Source organism: Barbus barbus (assembly GCF_936440315.1).
Source record: "Barbus barbus genome assembly, chromosome: 49".
In the NCBI taxonomy this organism is placed as follows: domain Eukaryota; kingdom Metazoa; phylum Chordata; class Actinopteri; order Cypriniformes; family Cyprinidae; genus Barbus; species Barbus barbus.
In genome coordinates, this window is record NC_136727.1 from 16834880 (window position 1) to 16853009 (window position 18130).

The 18130-nt window shown below is 36.9% G+C and overlaps 1 protein-coding gene across 1 annotated transcript in view; it reads left to right on the forward strand.

Annotated features, from left to right (window-relative positions):
- Positions 1 to 18130, forward strand: part of LOC306867622 (dedicator of cytokinesis protein 3-like) — a gene marked incomplete at both ends in the record, with an annotated part of 204398 nt that overhangs the window by 36417 nt on the left and 149851 nt on the right. The window contains one exon of the mRNA XM_079413390.1: positions 10716 to 10799. Coding sequence (XP_079269516.1) covers positions 10716 to 10799 — 84 coding nt within the window. The remainder of the gene's footprint in view (positions 1 to 10715; positions 10800 to 18130) is intronic.

The following is an 18130-nucleotide window of genomic DNA, read 5'->3' on the forward strand; positions in this document are numbered from 1 at the left end:
ATTGCTAGGGTGTTCTGGAGGGTTTCTAAACAGATTGTTCTTGGGCTGTTATGTGTGATTACTATAGTGTTCTGGGTTTCTTGGCAATTGCTATATGGTCTTAGTGGTTTTTAGGGGTCTGTAAGATTACTTGGCAGTTGCTAGGGTGTTCCAGGTGGTTTCTATAATGTTCTGGGAGGCTGTTAAGGGGTTCTGCAGGGTTTCTAATCAGTTGCTAAACTATGGGTGGTTTCAATAATTTTTCTGTGGTGTTGCTGGTTTCTTTACTAGAGTGTTCCGGATGTTTTTTTAAGAATTGTTTGGTCTAGGACTGGGGTCTCCAAACTCGGTCCTGGAGGGCCGGTGTCCTGCAGAGTTTATCTCCAAACCTTTCATGGTAACTAGAGTGTTCTCGGAGTTGCTAGGCAGTTGCTAGTGAGTTCTGAGTGTTTTTAGGGTCTGCTAGGATGTTTTTGGCAGTTATAGTGGTTGCTAAGCAGTTGATTGTTCTGAGTGGTTGATAGAATGTTTGGGGGCATTGCTAGGCAGTTGTTCTGGGGTTGTTAAACAATTCTGAGGCTGTCATGACTGGTTACTAGAGTGTCTAGGGGTTGTTAAGCAGTTGCTACAGTGTTCAGTGCTACAGGGCAGGGGTCGGCAACCTTTTTGGCATGACGTGCCATTTTAAATTTTTCTGGTTAACCACTGTGCCAATACCACCCAGCCCCCCTGCATTCATACAGAATGCAGAATATGCATTCTGTATTTCTACAGTACATAAACATTTTTAAATGATACGATAAAAAAACAATATTTGATTTTCATGCAAATAGTTTGATTTTTTCATAAAATGTTTTTTAAACTTTTGTTTCTCGAATAACAGATATACAGTGTGACCTACTGAACACCACTGTGTGTGTGTGTGTGTGTTTGTGTGTGTGACAAGGCCAATGCATTAAAACCGTTCAGTTTAATCGCCATTCTATATTAATGCGCTGCTTTAATTGATGCGCGCACACACACACACCACTCGCACAGAGATCGGAGATGTCGCTCTGCAAAAACATTCAGAAGCTCATAAACTTATTGTCAGCGCTGCCATGCGACTTTTATTAATCGATACTGAATCGCTACATTATATTTCTCAGCAACGAGGGGGTAAAATCACTGTCTTTTAAGTAACTAAACTCAGCTTCATTGTTTGTAGAGAGAGACACACACAAACAATTCACACATCTCTATCTCTCTCACACACTCTTAAAATGGCCATATTTGAGAAAAAAAACAATCATGTAGTTTGCATCACTGGATATTGCGCTCCGTCATTTAATATTTCTACTGCAAAACAGTTGACTAATAATAAATGATTTGCAGCTTCATCTTACCTCGCTCTCTTTCAGCGTTAAACTGATGCGTCACGCTTAGCATCTGTGAATAGTAAACCCCGCATACTTAATTGGCCATCTCAGTCATTTTGATATTGACGAGCGCTGTTAGACTGCTGAGGCTTTGATCTGAAGTGCCTTGTATGTGCAGAGGTCGCGCGCGCATCCATAGACTAGCGCAAGTTAATTCTCACTAGGGCTGTCAAATTTTTTTTTTAATTTTGAATATTCGTCGAATTTAAAATAAAAATCCACATTCGAATACGAAAACACTGCGTTCGAATTTTAGATGTGCGTCAGGCAGCCTTATATGTGGCACGCAAGATGCATGTGTCGTTGCATTTGAATGCTTTTTTAGCCTATACAGTTGAACCCACTGGATGCGGTGCTGCTTATTCAAAATATTGCGGAAAAAGAGAACATCAATGCGAAGATGTTGTTTACCTCAAAACTGGAACCAAGCCATTCACACAGAACCCATATTATCGCATTTTCTATAGGGGCATCTATCACTGTTGCACTCGCGTCTCGCACAAGAGAGCGGCATGTTTAGAAAGCCATGTAAAATGAATGCAAGTTCAACTTTTTTCAAGTTTCAAGTTTTTTTAAAAGACTTTATGGCGGTTTTCTGCATGCCACTTCATCTCATGTTTTTAAATGAAAAAAGTAGGCTACTCTTTGTGATTGGTTTTCGGTCCTTAATATTAAACTATACATACTTACATGATTCTAGTTGTTTCTAATTGTTTAAGCAACGGAATTAATTATATATGGTTTATAAACATTATTTTAAACATTATGCACTTTTTCAAAGATAGTCTTGTTTTATTATTACTTTGAAGAAACGTGCATTAGTACGGTAATATTTTAGTACAAAATTCGAATTTAGTTTTTCAGCCAATTTGACAGCCCTAATTCTCACACTTTAATAGTATTTATAGCTTCTAACAGGTTGTGTGACTATGAGAAGTTATTACATCAAAATGTACGTCAGTATGCAGTTTTCGCTATTGCTCGCGTGCCAGCGATAATCCTTTGGCACGCGTGCCGTAGGTTGCCGACGGCTAGGGTGTTTTGGGTGGTTTCTAGAATGTTTGGGGGTGTTGCCAGGCAGTTGTTAGGGTGTTCTGTGATGTTGCTAAGGGCTTCTGTAAGGTTTTTAATCAGTTGCTAAGTTATGGGCGGTTTCAAGAATTTTTCTGTGGCGATGCTGGATGGTTACTAGAGTGTTCAGTGGGGTTTCTAACAAATTGGTTGGTCTGGGGGTTGCTTAGCAGTTGCTAGAGACTTATGACTGTTTATTAATGTGTTCTGGGGTTGCTAAACAATTGCTGGGCTGTTATGACTGGTTACTAGAGTGTTCTAGGGGTTGCTAAGCAGTTGCAAGCGGGTTCTGGATAGTTGTTTGTGGGTAGCTAACTAAAAGTAGAGCTAAGCTATTAATCAAAATCAAATTGAAATCGCGATCAAGTCGTTTGGTTTAGTATGATTATGAAATCGCAAAAGCTGTTATGCATAGCTTTTCAGTGAAGTGCGGTTTTGTAATCAGTAGTAAATTATTGAGTCAATATGATAAGCATTTATGAACCTCTTGTTCGAAAGACAACATTTAAAAACATGTTTTACTCCAAACTCACTTCGTTGAGTTGGGTGTTTGAAATAAAATCCTTCTGTGAGAAGATGTGGCTTCTTACACAGAATGAGGCACTCAACATATTTCATCACTGCTTGCTTAGAGTACTATGCAGGGTATGTCGATTAGCATTGCATTATAAGTATACTTTATTATCAAGAAAATACAGGAGAAGGCTTGAAGAACTCAGATAAACCAAGCATATATTTTCATAGTTGTGTGTTAAGTCACGTTGTCTCAATGTTTGTTTGTTTGTGTTTATTGCCATGCTAGCTTCTGTGGCTAGTTTCATGTGTTGAATGAAGTTTATTCAGCAACCGCTATTTCCTGGAATGACGTGCATTACCTTTCTTCTATGGGCATATTTGGATTTCAGCACGAGAGCGCCCTCTGGCCTTCGGATGGAGCAGTATTTACTAATGATCACAGAACCGTGCTTCACTGACAAGCTGCGCATACAAAAACCACAGCCTTTGCTGAATCTCGACTCCAGTTGAATTTTGATTAATCGTGCAGCCTTAGCCTCCATAATATTGTTGTGCTTAGATGAATTGACTTCCTCATTCGTAGTAATTGTAGCTCTACCAGGTGAAAACCTTAGTTTGATTGTCTAATACATGCACCTAATTCGTCACACATTACAGGACGAGTTAGTTGTTGAAGTTTGATACTTTAGTCAAGGGTTTGTTGTTGGCAAGCACCTCTCTAACTGTGTTTTGCATTGGCAGTATTTTAGTACCAGATGGTAGCATTTATTACAAATATTTCTGAATCAGAAGCTGTTAAATGGTAACTTAGATACATAATGTAATTCTATTTGGCACGCGTTTCTGTCCACTGATGTCAGACCAGCCTAGTCACATCCTCAGCTGTCACACGGACAACACCTGAACTGGTCACTGAACAGCATATGAAATCAAAGGCTAATTTACATACATCCTCCACACCTCAGAGGCTGTGATGGATGCAGGCAAATGGCCCATTTAGTTCATTTAGCGTGGCTGCAGGCAGTGTGCCCAGACTGAGAATGAGAGTCCAAAGTGTTTAGGTAAAATACACTTCAAATGAGGGCACAGCTAACACAACGCGCAACCGCTTTCTGTCTTATCAATTCGCTTTATTGTCGCCCTGAGGCTATCATAAGAACATCTTGCCAAAGTTTGCGTCAGACTCTGAAAGTGCAGTATTTCTCTCAGGGGAATCCAATGCATGATGCTGAGCTTTGATGCTCCAGATTTTTTGGGTGTTTAGACTGCCAAGAGAGTGAGTAAATAGTGGTACAACCATCCTTTTGGGTGCTATTCCTTAAAAGCAAAATTAGTGTGGAAAGATGTGATTCTCTTCATAAATTAACCAACTTTTTTAAACTTTTTTTAAATTTGTCAAATGGATAGTTCAATTACTCATCCAAAATAATTCAAGTTTTCCAAACCTGTATGAGTTTTTTTTTCTCCTGTTGAACAATGAATGTTGGTAACCAAACAGTTTCTGGTAGCCATTGAATACATAGAATGAAAAAAAAAAAAAATACTATGGAAGCCGATGGAGACTGGAAACTATTTGGTTACCTACATTCTTCAAAATATCTGGAAACATTAAACCACGTTGAACCAGAATTACACAAGATGAGATCTTCAGACTTAAAAAGTATTTGTTTCTATGGCAACTTTCATAATCTCAAAGAGTATGTGGTTTCATTATATAAATTCACCTTTGTATTTTTGAAAAATATTAAATAGCAAAGCGCACTTACTAACACTCATGTAATTAATAGTTTTTTTGCTGATAGCAAAGGTAGGAAAAAGATTTTTGATAGTTTTTAAAATCATTATAATATAAACATTAAATGTAAAGGTCTTTATATAAATAATTACTGTATATGCTTGCACTGTTATTCAGTTACTTTAATGATTTTTAAAAAAGAGACTTTGACATTTATTGCAATTGCAAAATAACCTTTTTTTATTATTTAAAAGATGAAGGTCATATGAAAACTGTATAGCATATTACTACTAGCATATTATGTTTGAACTGATTATTATTATAGCATACCACATCATTTTGTAAACAGTATAGACCATTTCCAGTATATACTGAGCTGTAAGCATGCAGTAAACAGTATGTTAATGTTCTAAATTAATAATTCCTGAATGCTTAGTATATGCTACTGTACACTCATACTAGGGGTGACCCCGAATAGTCGACGATTCGATGCTTTGATAGGAGGAGCCTTATTCGACTCCCAATCTCACAGGCAAATATTCACAGGGTGTTATGATCATGCCATTTTGGAAATACGGGGGTGTTCAAATCTTTGATTTCACATAAAACTACCAGTAGGCTATGATAAATGATGAGTTAAATCCGTTTGATAGCTTCATTCTTCTGGTCATCTTCAGTATGCGCAGTTCAAAACAGAAATGCAGAACATTAATAACTACCGTCATAACGTTTCCGATTCGCCTATGAAAATCCTTAGTCTGGGACACCCCTACTGCATACTATACTTTAAAAACAGCTAATTAAATAAATTATGCAACACATGTTTTGTGCTCTGTTGTATATTGCATGTTTAGAGAGATGTAGTATATACAGATTGCTTTTTGTTGGTTTTGATCCGTCTGTTGTCCTCATTTGTAAGTCGCTTTGGAGAAAAGTGTCTAGTAAATGATTAATGTAAATGTAAATAGAGTATGCATAGAGAACATTAGCATACTATGAACAGTTTACATAATATGCACTGCAGAAATAGTAAGGCTACTGAGGCAGTGTGCTGTTCTGAACAGTCTCTGTGAGGTTTAGGGGGAGAGATGTTCTCTTATTAAGCAGGCTGCCATCTAGTGTTTAATAGATTGAGTGCAGTTTTAATAGCAGACAGCAAAATATCTCTGTAAATCAAATATAGAGAACCTAGGTTGTTTCAATTCGAGCGCCTGAAATATCCTTCAGTAAAACAGAGCAGGAAAAAAAAACTGCTGCCCTTCCATAAACCCAGATTTATTAGCATTTTCTGCTTGTTTGTTTAGCAGATTATTGAGACACGCATATAAAACCTGCCGGCATGGTTCCATTTGGCTTACTGTTTGTTTATTTGGCATGACAGGACAAAATTCAGAATGGCAGGAAGAGGTGCGGCCCTACGGGCTCCAGCGGCCGCCATCCATTTAATGAGAGTATTTGCATATAGATGTCACATGCAAATGTCTTAATTTAGCCTATAGCGTTAGCATAATACATGCAGTTACTAGGTAAATGACTGTCTTCTGTCATGTTTTCAGACATGTAGTCAGCGGACACTCTTGAGTTGGTTTACTGACCTGCTTTCTCTGCTAAGGGTTAACTTGCCCTCAGCTAGCATGTCTGTCATAACATCCCTGTGAATTGCGCTAATCACACACACATGCGTCTCAAAGGGAAAAACTATTTGCTACAGAGCCATGCGACTCATTTTGCTAGAAGGCACCACAACAAATGCTAATTTGACAAGCTATTTGCCTTAATTAAAATGTAATTTGCTCTCAGGATGTGCCATATTTGTCTCTCTTGTGCTATAAAAATATTTCTGTTTAATTGTTTTTATTAATATTTCTGCTTAAGTTTTGGTATTTAACAGTTGATATCCAACTGTTAAAGTATTTCTGTCATGTTGCAAGTTAGCATTAGCTAGCCTAGCAGCTGTGTATGTCACGTGAGGATGGTTTATCTACTAAAAAAACCTTAGCATCCTAAAATAGGCATTACAGCATGGTTATTTCTGTTGTGCAGCAAGTTTGCATTGATTAGCCTATTAGGCCCTAATTATATAACATAAGTCTTATATGCTAAATACATAGTTTTATTATAGTAACCATGGTTTAGTAACATATAGTTACCTTTTTTATAATCACAGTTTTACTACAAATACCATGGTTAAACTATGGCATGGTTAATTTGGTTTAACTAAACATCACACAAAGATGGTTTATATACTCAACAATAATGCCTATTTTAAGATGATAAGTGTTTATATTTGTTGTGCAGCAAGTTAGCATTGGTTAGGCTATAGCTAATATGTCACAAGGATGGTTTTATACTAAACAACAATGCTGTTGTGTCAGTTTTTGGATGTTAAGTGTTTATTTTTGTTGTGTTTGTTGCAAGTTGGTTAGCCTAGCAGCTGTGTACACCACATAAAATTACTTTGTAGGCTATACTAAATGACATTATAATATCTGTTTTTGGATGGTATTTATTTTTATTATAGTAAAAGTGTAGTAACCATAGTTTTTTTTTGGTGCATTGATTACCATTTGTCTAACCACAGTTTTACTACAAATACCATGGTTAAACTGTGGTTAATGTACCAAAACCATGGTTAATTTGTGGGTACCATGGTTTAACTCTAGTAACCATGGTTTTTTGGTTTAATTTTCATAAGGGAATCCTATCTTGTCATAGTCATGCAAATATTTACCACGGTATATTCAGTGTATGTGTTTTGAGGCAGTATGTTTCTGTCAGATAGATGTTTTCACTATTTTTAAGATATTTCTCAGGTGTTTGTAGACTAACATGAATAATCATGTTCTGCATGATTTTCTATTTTACAGACATCTTGGCGACCTGAATATTAACCGGACAGCATTTTTAATTTGTTTTACAGCATTAGGGCCATTTCTGATGCCATTAATAGTCTTCCATATTCAAGACACATATTGTTTATGTAGAGCCATCTTTTAGTGGGATTAACTCATGAAAAGCTCTTTTAAAGCTATTGAATTATTCACTAAATGCAGACCTCTGGCGGCAGTCACATGTTTTTGTGGAAACTGCAGAGGGAGCCTTCTAACAAGCATTAAATATTAAACCGTGATCTTTGAAAATAAATAACAAATGGTACAATGCCATCAGAAATGGGTAAACGAACATGAATAATTCTGAAAGACGCTCTTTCCCTGTTTGACTGTTGACTGCGTTTTTTTTTTTTTTACTTTAAAAATGTTCACTCTGAGACTATAAAATGTCATTTTACTTATAAAAGCAGTTATTCCTATTGAAGTGAATGCATGATCTCTTTCAAATAGTGTACAAACTATAATTCAACTCCTCAGGCAATGAATAAGGATTGTGGTCTACAAATAAATGTATACAACATGCAATATCACATTTGTCATCTAAACCATTGTCTATTCCAAATAATCACGGATGCTTGAATTGTTTCCCAGAGCAGCAATGTAACCGGTTCCATGGTAACACCGTGAACAGTTTGTTTCTTGACGAGATGTTGGGAAGAGCAGACGTGGATATCAATTTGGGATTGTGAGAGGCCCCATCAGACGTCTGTGTACAACAGCAAAACAAGCCAGACAGGATCATGTTGCACAAATACAGATGGATTCAGAAAAATTACTCAGCTTTGTTCCCGGCATTTCAGCTGGTCTGCCTGTCTGACCATTATAATCCCATCCTTAAAATAAAACCCACTCCTTAGTCCACATATAAATGCCGTATATTCAGTCCCCCAAACTGGAAAATAAACCATCCGCTGGCCATTTCATTTTACAAAAATATCTCTTCAGAGACATCTCTATTTACACACATGCTCAATTTTTGGCTCTTAAATTTAATATGAATAGCCGTTTGCTAGTTCTGTAATGTGATGTATTTCTTGAGTGAAATGGAGAAATGCAGGACAAGACTTAATTTGATCCATTTGGAATGGATTGGATGATGAAAATTGGGAGATACACACCAGGATGGAGTTAGAACCAGAAAAGCTAGTTGGTTTTTGGATAATAGTCAGCATGGCCTAAGTGATGTCATCGGAAAAGGAAAGTCGTTTTAGAGTAAGAGCAAATTGTTGTATATTCATAATGGATTATAATAGACATAAATAGTTCAAAATAAGACTAGCAATGTGTTTTAAGAAAGTAATTTTCAATGCCATGTTGAGTTTAGAAGTATTTTTCCCACGTTGTTCCCATGACGCAGTGGTTACGGAAAAATTTCTGCTCTTGGAAAGCTGGAATCAGCAAGGCTCTCAGGCGCATGAGCTTTTTCATCAGCATGGATTCGATAATTCCCTGGGATGGTCTGTCCAGGTTACCATGGCAATTCAGAATATCTCTGCTTTTAAAACCGCACATGTCCGTTTTTGCTATTCTGGAATGCATTCATTGAAAATAAATCCTATTATTGCCACTGCACTGTTCAACCCATCTGGACTGTAGAGGCACCATGGTACCATATACTGTGCTACTGAGTCATCATAAGTAAAAAAAATATATAAATTATATTATCAGCATAATGATTTGAGTGAAATTTCAATTATCTTACAGTGGTGACTGATGCTAAGTTATCACAGTGCTTCTGGAGTAACACTATGGTAACTATATTTTGGTAGAAAATGCAGTTAACAGGGAAGAAAACAATGTGGCCCAAAAAAAACAAAACAAGGAAAAAACACATTTTGTTCTACTGAACCCAGCGGCAAAAGCGTGGACTAGAGATGACCTGAATATGATAGTGGCTTTATCTTTGGCTTATCCCTGAACAACAGCATAAATTCCAGTATCCAGTGAATCTATAACTGAACCAAATCTCACGGTCTGAAAAATAAATGTATGGAGAACATAAAGAGCTCGCTCCTATGGAAAGCCATCAGTTATTCACCTCTATTCTGTTGAATTTAGTGATGTGTTTTAATTGTGTAATGTTCCCCAATGGTATATTTTGTAATATTGTGCTTGCTTTGTATTATATAATGTAATATGGTTAATATGGAAGGTCAACTTGTACCATTTGTAGGCGGATTTCCTTAAAACAAAATTTGAATATTGTGTCATCTCAGGTGTATGGAAACCCGTTTCCACCACAGAATAAAAAATAAAATGGGTAACTACGAGTTTTTGTTTCACAATTCTGCCTTTTTTCTTGCAATTGTGTTTATATCTCACAATTCTGACTCAATAACACGCAATTGCAAGTCAGAATTGTGAGATATAAACTCGCAATTGTAAGAAAATAGTTTTTTTTTTTCACTCAGAATTGGACTATATAATTTGCAAGTGCAAATTTATATCTCACAATTCTGCGAAAATAAATCAGAATTGCAAGACAAAAATTATGGGATATTAAACTCAAAATTGCAAGATACAAACATGCAAATGTTAGAAAAAAGATCAGAATTGTTGTTTGTAATTCTGACTTTATTTCTCACAATTGCTAGTTTATATCACACAATTGTGAGAGAAAAGTCAGAATTGCAAGGAAAAAAAGTCAGAATTGCGAGTTTATATCTCACAATTGTAACTTTATTTCTTGCTGTTTTGAATACACTTGCAATTGCAAGTGTATATCTCGCATTTCTGAATTGCAAGATGTTAACTTACAATTGCGAGAAAAAAGTCAGAATTGTGAGGTTAAAAAGTCGCAGTTACCTTTTTAATTTTTTATTCGGTAGTGGAAACGGGCTTCCATAGTGGCGCTATAAACTCATTGGTCTGTTTTTTTGAGCAGTATGACCAGCCTGACTCAACCAATAGCATGAGTTGGGGGCGGGGCTTTCTGACCAGTGGCAGATAGGGGGAGTGTTTGGGAATCTGTTCAGGAGGGTAGTTGCGCAGAAATTACTTCGCTTTTAACATCAAATTGTGTGGTTTTATTTACAATGAATTGTCTCTGAACACTTTCAATAAGCATCTAACTCGTTTCTCTCTTCTCTTTTTTTCTTTTCTCAGTGGTCTGTAGTTTCCGCGGATCAGTGCCACATGGTCTGACTCTAGAGCTTGGAGAAACGGTTCAGATCCTGGAGAAGTGTGAAGGTAAGTCATTCTCCAGAAGTATCGTAAAACTTTTAAGCTGATGTTTTTGATAGCATATTTTTTCAAACAGGTACTGATGGAAAATCTTGTAAATACTTTAAAAGGATTTTTTTATAATATAATATTTTAATAAATGTAAGTTACTAATAACACTTAAAATCACTTTTTGGTCCAAAAATATTTTGTCCTACAGAGTGACTGCTCAGTTTATTTAAAAAAAATAAAAATCAACCCTGTCACCATTTATTCTTTTTCAAATTATTTTTTAAAGTATAATTTTCATTTTTATTTTTCCCGAAATTACTTAATTTGCATGCTTGTTGTAAAAACCAAATAACTGAGTCAGGGTAGAACCATTAAACTGTATTGCCATGTTGACAAAAATAATAAGATGCACAAATACTTAATTCGACCTCCTGTGGTGGATAGAAAACATTTTCCAAAGGTTTGACATGACCATTAAAATAAAATGTCAAGCCTTCTTTGTAACCTCTTCATGGAAAGTGCCAAGAGATATATCAACATTTGTCACCCACTCTTAGTTCAGTACGTCTTGTATATAATAAGACAAATTCTCCTGTCTCTGCGTTTTTTGCTCAGTATGTAACTTGTGCTGCCGGCAGTCTTTAGGAACCAGAATAATTTTGAATACTTAAATGTAACCAAGAGACTTTCAACACAGATTTTCAGGGCGCCTCTAGGGTCATCATGCAACTGTATTTCAGTCTACAGAGCAGTAATGCATGTTTGATTAGCATATATTTATAATCAGGTATACTTTAAGAGAACTGAAGCTTCTTCAAAGTCAGAGGTTTTATAAGTTTGGTTTTATTTCATGACTTTTTGCACAACAGCGCTATTAGCTAGCTTTAGCTTACAGTTACCTCAGTTCTGCAGATGCAGTTGATGGCATTGTTGTGTGCCCATTTCAAGACAAGGGCTTGTTTCATGGGCGTATCATCGATTGCTTTGATGAAAGCTGTACATCGGCACCCTGGCTTGAATGTGCTGGCTCGCTCAGATAACAGGACTGATCATGTGATATTAGCCGTGGCACATCGGTCCTCCAGTATTGATCGAGAGTTCATTCACTTTTTCCATGAGTAATCTTCCTTTATCAGCAATATTGTGAGAAGTAGATGAAGCAAGATCTTCTATGTTTATGGTTCTCCCTAGGCTTCAAACATTTAACAAGTCACCTTTTGTATGATTCATTTATTCTCAAATCAGTTTACTTTGAGACTAGCTTTATCTCCCAGTGGAAATGTTATTGCTTAGGGGTTGCTTTTTTAATAGCTCAAGATACTTTTCTATGTAAAGTTCTCAGCAATGAGGCATACAATGTAAACAAAGGAAAAAATGTTTTACATACTGTAACTGTCAAGTTATTTAGGGATTCTTCTCAGCCTCAATGTCTGCCCAAACTTTGAAAAGGCTTCAATAAACATCAGAGGGTGCATGGAATAACTCAAAACATTTCATCAAAGCAATTTATTGAAATCTTTCAGCAACGACTTTATCTTCCTTTGCTTATTTTCAGAGTTTAATTCAGATGCTTAGCTCAGATGCTTAGCTTAATAACCTATACAGAGACAATATATAAATATATGAGTTACTACACACAGTAATGTGGTCATTTAAGGATGTTTAACTAATTTAAACTACAACCAATGTTACTAGAATACTCCCAAATCACAAAATACAGTACATAGCGGTTCAACAGCAGCACTAAATCAAATGCATTTACTGCACATGGCCAGTTAGCATATTAGATGCTAAACCCGCTAGCTTTAACAAACAACTTGCAAGACATTCACAATTGGTCTTTTAAACAATCTGCAGTCACTAAAGAAATTAGTCTTTATCCTATCAGTAGCATCTCAAAGTTGATCAACACATTGTGGCTTTTCCCAGCTGTCTTTGAACAAACTGAGCATGTGGTTTACTCCAAACTCAATGGCTACATCCGTGCATGCTTTAGCAATCTTTCTCCATGGGTTTCATAACCAGTATCAACACCAACTTGGGTAGGAAAAGCACATTCACTTTTCCAACAGAGATCCCCCTCTGCACACTGATAATCAAACAAGCGCACCTGGTTCTATGTAACGTGAAGTTTCGATGGCCAATCAGCTTCCTTGTTTTCTTTCAGGTTGCACTATGTGCCCACAACCAATAGTATCCATTCATTTTGATCTCCAATCAAAACTCATTTCGTCTGATATATATATATATTTTTCCTTTATTTAACAATGATGAATATGTATATTATGTATATATATATATACACACACACACGCACACACAGATATATTAGAGGTTGAACGACTTTTTAAAGTAAACTTTTATGTGATGAAAGTCAATTCGAAGTCGACTAGTCGCTGATGACGTCATTAATGAACAAATAAGTCTGGAGCTGAGACAAACACCTTGTGCACAGCTATGGCATATGACACAGGACTGCCCACATGGCTATTGCTCCTATAACAGCTTATTTTTATCAGTTCTTTCATCTTTGCTCGTTATATTTCTGCTCGTTCTAAATCAGACACAGATAAGTAGCACATAGATTACATTCATATGAATGAATGCATTAGTGAGAGCAATTGCGTGTAAATTAAACCATTTAATTCTACCTGGCAGCATATCTCTAATAGTAGGGAAGCTGTGGGATTTAGTTACATTTATGCATTTAGCAGACGCTTTTATCCAAAGCGACTTACATTGAATTCAAGTCACAGTTTTTACATTTTATCAGCTCTTGCTTTCCCTGGGAATCGAACCCATGACCTTGGCGTTGCTAGCACCATGCTCTACTATTTGAGCTACAGGAAGGCACATAGTTATTAAGAAATATATGCTTGAACTTTTGCAACTTTTGAACTTTTGTTTCTAAGCTATTTTGAGAAATCACAGAACCGTGTTGACAATACATTTCCGCGCTGAATGATTCTGTGCGTGCGATCTGCGTGTGATGTTAGCGCTACTGTCTGAAGCCTATGTGTGTGTGTTATAGTGCAGCAGCGCATTAGATTAGAATGCGATTAATTTACCTTTACAATAAGCGGTTTAAAACATGCATTCTCCCGTTCAGTTTTGAGCATCCAGTAATATAATCACACATGTCTTGTGGAACGCTTTCATAGTATGAATTAATAATTAATTAATGATTTCTTATCCTCTTGCGCCCTCTATAGGATCAGTGTCTAGTCGACGTCAAGATTAAAGCGTCATGGCAGAGCACTGAAGTCGATTAGTCGGTGCAACCCCTAATATATATATACAGTGCCCTCCAAAAGTATTGGAACAGTAAAGACAAAATTGCTCTGTTGGCTGTGGAGTCAAGACATTTACAAATATGATTAAAAGATGAATATGAGACAAAACTACAGAATGTTACATTTTATTATTGGGTGATTCAACACATAGATGTTTTCCCAGCTAAGAAGTTCAGCACTTTTAGAGTTTCATCCCTCTATCTGATGTGAGCATAAGTATTGGAGCAGTTGCCTCTCAGGTCTTTCTAAGTGATCAGCTGTGTCCTGTTGCATTAATTCTTCAGATATTAAAAGCAGGGAATGTGTTGTATCAGTTATATCCATTACTTCTGCATTCTGAATCTTGCATTCGATGATGACACACACAAACCAGGATGAAGATGAGGGAGCTGACTTTGAGAGAAAAGCAAGCAATTTGGATGCTAAAAGAAAAGAGGAAGTAAATTATAGCTATAGCAAAAACAAAGGGCATGGAGAAATCAAGAGTTTGGAAACCACCAGCGACACCAGCAACCAACAACGACCTGATCGGCTGAGAAAACAACAGTAGTTGATGACAGACAAATCATAAAAGCTGTGAAAATTAACCCTAAAAGACGTGTCTGTAAAATCACCAACAACTTCCAGAAAGCTGGGGTGATGCTCTGACAATCTACTGTCCTCAGGAGACTTTGACACAGAATTACAGATGCTACACAGCAAGATGCAAACCTCTGACCAGCACCAAAAATAGAAAGGCAAGATTAGAGTTTGCAAAAAAGCACAAAGTTGAGCCAGAAGAGTTTTGGAACTGTGTTTATGGACCGATGATACAAAGATGAACCTTTATCTAAGTGATGGGAAAGTAAAAATGTGGAGAAAAAAAGGGAACCGCAATAATCCCAAGCATCCAGCCTCATCTGTAAAGCATGGTGGAGGTGGTGTCATGGCATGGGCATGCATGGCTGTCTCTGGAACAGGCCCTCTCAACTTTTCTGATGACCCAATGTATGATGACAGTAGCAGAATGAATTTGGAAGGGTACAAAACCATCTTGCCTACCAATATTCAAGAAAATGCCACCAGATTCATTGGGAAGTGCTTCATATTGCATCAGGACAATGACCTAAAACACCCTGCCAGTTCAGTCAGGAATTTATAAGGGCAAAGAAATGGAAAGTCTTAGATTGCCCAAGTCAATCTCCAGATTTAAATCTGATTGAACATGAATTTCACCAGCTGAAGAGGAGAGTAAAGGCAGAAACTCCCCAAAACAAGCAACAATTGGAATTGTCTGCATTAAAGGCTTGGAAAAGCATTTCAAAGGATGAGACCAAGAGTCTGGTGATGTCTATGGGTCACAGACTCACTGCTGTGATTGTGTGCAAGGGATCTGCAACTAAATAATAGCTTTTAATCTTTTATATCTGCCTTATGTTCAACTGTCCCAATACTTCTGCTCACATCAATGAGTGGGATGAACTCTAAACGTGCTGTTCTTTTTATTTGGTAAAACATGTATGTGTTGAAATGGAATGAATATATATATATATATATATATATATATATATATATATATATATATATATATATATATATATATATATAAACAATTTCTATTTTCTAATTTTTATTTTTATTTAATTTTTTTTCCGTTTGTGGTTGTTTTTTTATTTTTTTTTATTTTTTTTATTTATTTTTTTATTGCTTTTGATTATTTTTGACTTATTTTATTAGACATTACTATGGGATACATGTTAAGATTCAAATTGTAAAGTTGACTATAATGTTGACTATAATGTATCAGTGATGTTCAAAAACTCAATAAAATACTAATTATAAAAAAAAAAAAAAAAAAACAATTTCAAGTTTGGCTTAACAGCAATAGCTATATATTGAATGTGGACCGTTCAGATCGTTTGGTCTTGAAAAAAATTAATGAGCAACTTCATACTGAAATCTTGTCTTTTGCAAACTTTGGTTTCTTGGCAGATCTAAATCAGTCTGAGACATGTTTGAGATATCTACATTACAGACAGTGGCTTAAACATCACTAAATAAAAAAAATAAAAAATAAATAATATTTCAGGAAAATTCCTAAAAAAAGAACCTTTGTGGAAAAAATTTCTGATATTGATTTCTCTCTTTATGTGCATTATTGAAAAAACATTGCTTATTACAAACTTGTGTCAACATGTTAATACTGTTTGAATTTAAATGTAATTCAGAAATGCAATGAACACAAATTCGCATCCAGGTAACAGAGTTTTCATAGATTTTTGTTGCAGCCCCCTCTGGGCCCTGAAAGAAAAGTGGCTCAATTTCAGAGTGTCGCAGCTTAAAGGTCAGTAATAAAAAATGCTCGTTCCCAAGAGCTGTCAATGGTCATGGCTACAGCCTGATATTCAGAGCCTGCAGGCAAAGAGTGAGAGAGACGCATGCCGCATTGTACCTCAGCCAGTGAAATACAGCCTTTTAAAGGAGGAAGAAATATGTTTTAGTCTGCAAAAGTGGCAAAACATAAAACCCTGCCATTCAACCTCAGGTGTCTGGCTGGTAGAGTGAATTTAAGTAGTCTTGGGTGCATTTTTTTTGCTTATTGTAAAGTCAGTTCCTGACTTTTTTTGGGGGGGGACTGCAGTTACAGATAGAGTGTCTTTTTGGTGATTCATTAAACAAGTCTACTTTCATTCTACAGAAATAGCAACTTGGACATTATTCAGAATTTCTCCGTTCATGTTCAAAGAAAACAAGAAATGCTTATGGATAGATTGTGTGTTTTGGGCAGTGGATTAGTTGCAGGTCACCTGGTGAGGTGAGAGTTTTGGCTTTGGCCTCAAGGGCAGGGATAATCAGTGCTCTGATTCAAAGGGTTAGCAGTTTGCTGTACGTATTGATTGTTTTGCTGCAGTGCCATGCTTTAGAGGTAATGGATGCCTGGAAAATCAAAGCTTTTCAAAGCTTCAGGTTCTGGAGCGTCGCGGTGGCCTGCAGTGGCCAGTGGTCTGATTGGAACGCTCTGTTTTGAGAACTGAAGGTTTTGCAGTGGCATCCACTGGGAACTTGAGGGAGAAGTGTATGTCTGAAGACTTGACAGGATATTTGACTGTTTATGCTCATAGGGAGTTTCCTTTTAACTGTAAACAGTCCCCAGTCCAACACAGACATTTTCAAAAAGGAGACTCAATATACTCTAGACTTCAAAAGAGCTAGAATGGAATATAACAAGTAGCGTAGGACAGACAGACAGACAGACTGATAGACGGACGGACGGACGGACGGACGGACGGACAGACAGACAGATAGATAGATAGATAGATAGATAGATAGATAGACAGACACATCTATCTAGATAGATAGATAGATTTACAGAGAGACGGAGACAGTAATTAGCAGGTATGTAGTCAGACTGATAGACAGACATGTAGATAATAGATAATCTGACAGACAGACAGAGAGCAGCTGTCTAGTGTTAATCCCACAAGGGTGTGGCACTCTAAAGAGCAAAACCTCTTGAGATAGACATGTCACCTCCACAGCTGTGAGCATGAACAATCTGCTCAACAAGTCCCTGCAGTCTACACCTGTTGAGAGACACAGACAGAGATGACACATTTCATCAGGTGTTTGTTTGTTGGCAGCTGTGTGTTGATGCTGAGTTTCCTCATGTCCACATGGAAACCTCACGCCAGCAAACATGAGCCGTCTGCTAATCTATCACAGCTAATGCCTACAGTCAGCCTCTAGCACACACACTCTTTGTATACATCACTGAAAACTTTTTGTGGTTGTTTTGGTATGGATTATTCTCTAGAGGAGGCCTCAACATCTTGTTTGCTAGCTACTGTGCATCAGCTTGTAGCAAGCTAACGGCAAAACCATTTCCACATTGCTAATATGCTAAAAATATATTGACACTCATGTGGACCAAGTGCCAATTTGTGTCGCACAACCTGACACAAGACCCCTCGTCCATGGCATGGTTCGTTGTGGTGCTAAATGGAAAGTGACAATGGAAACGGCTAACACTGACTGATGCAGCCCGCTCATTCCTTGCATAAACCAAATAGCTAA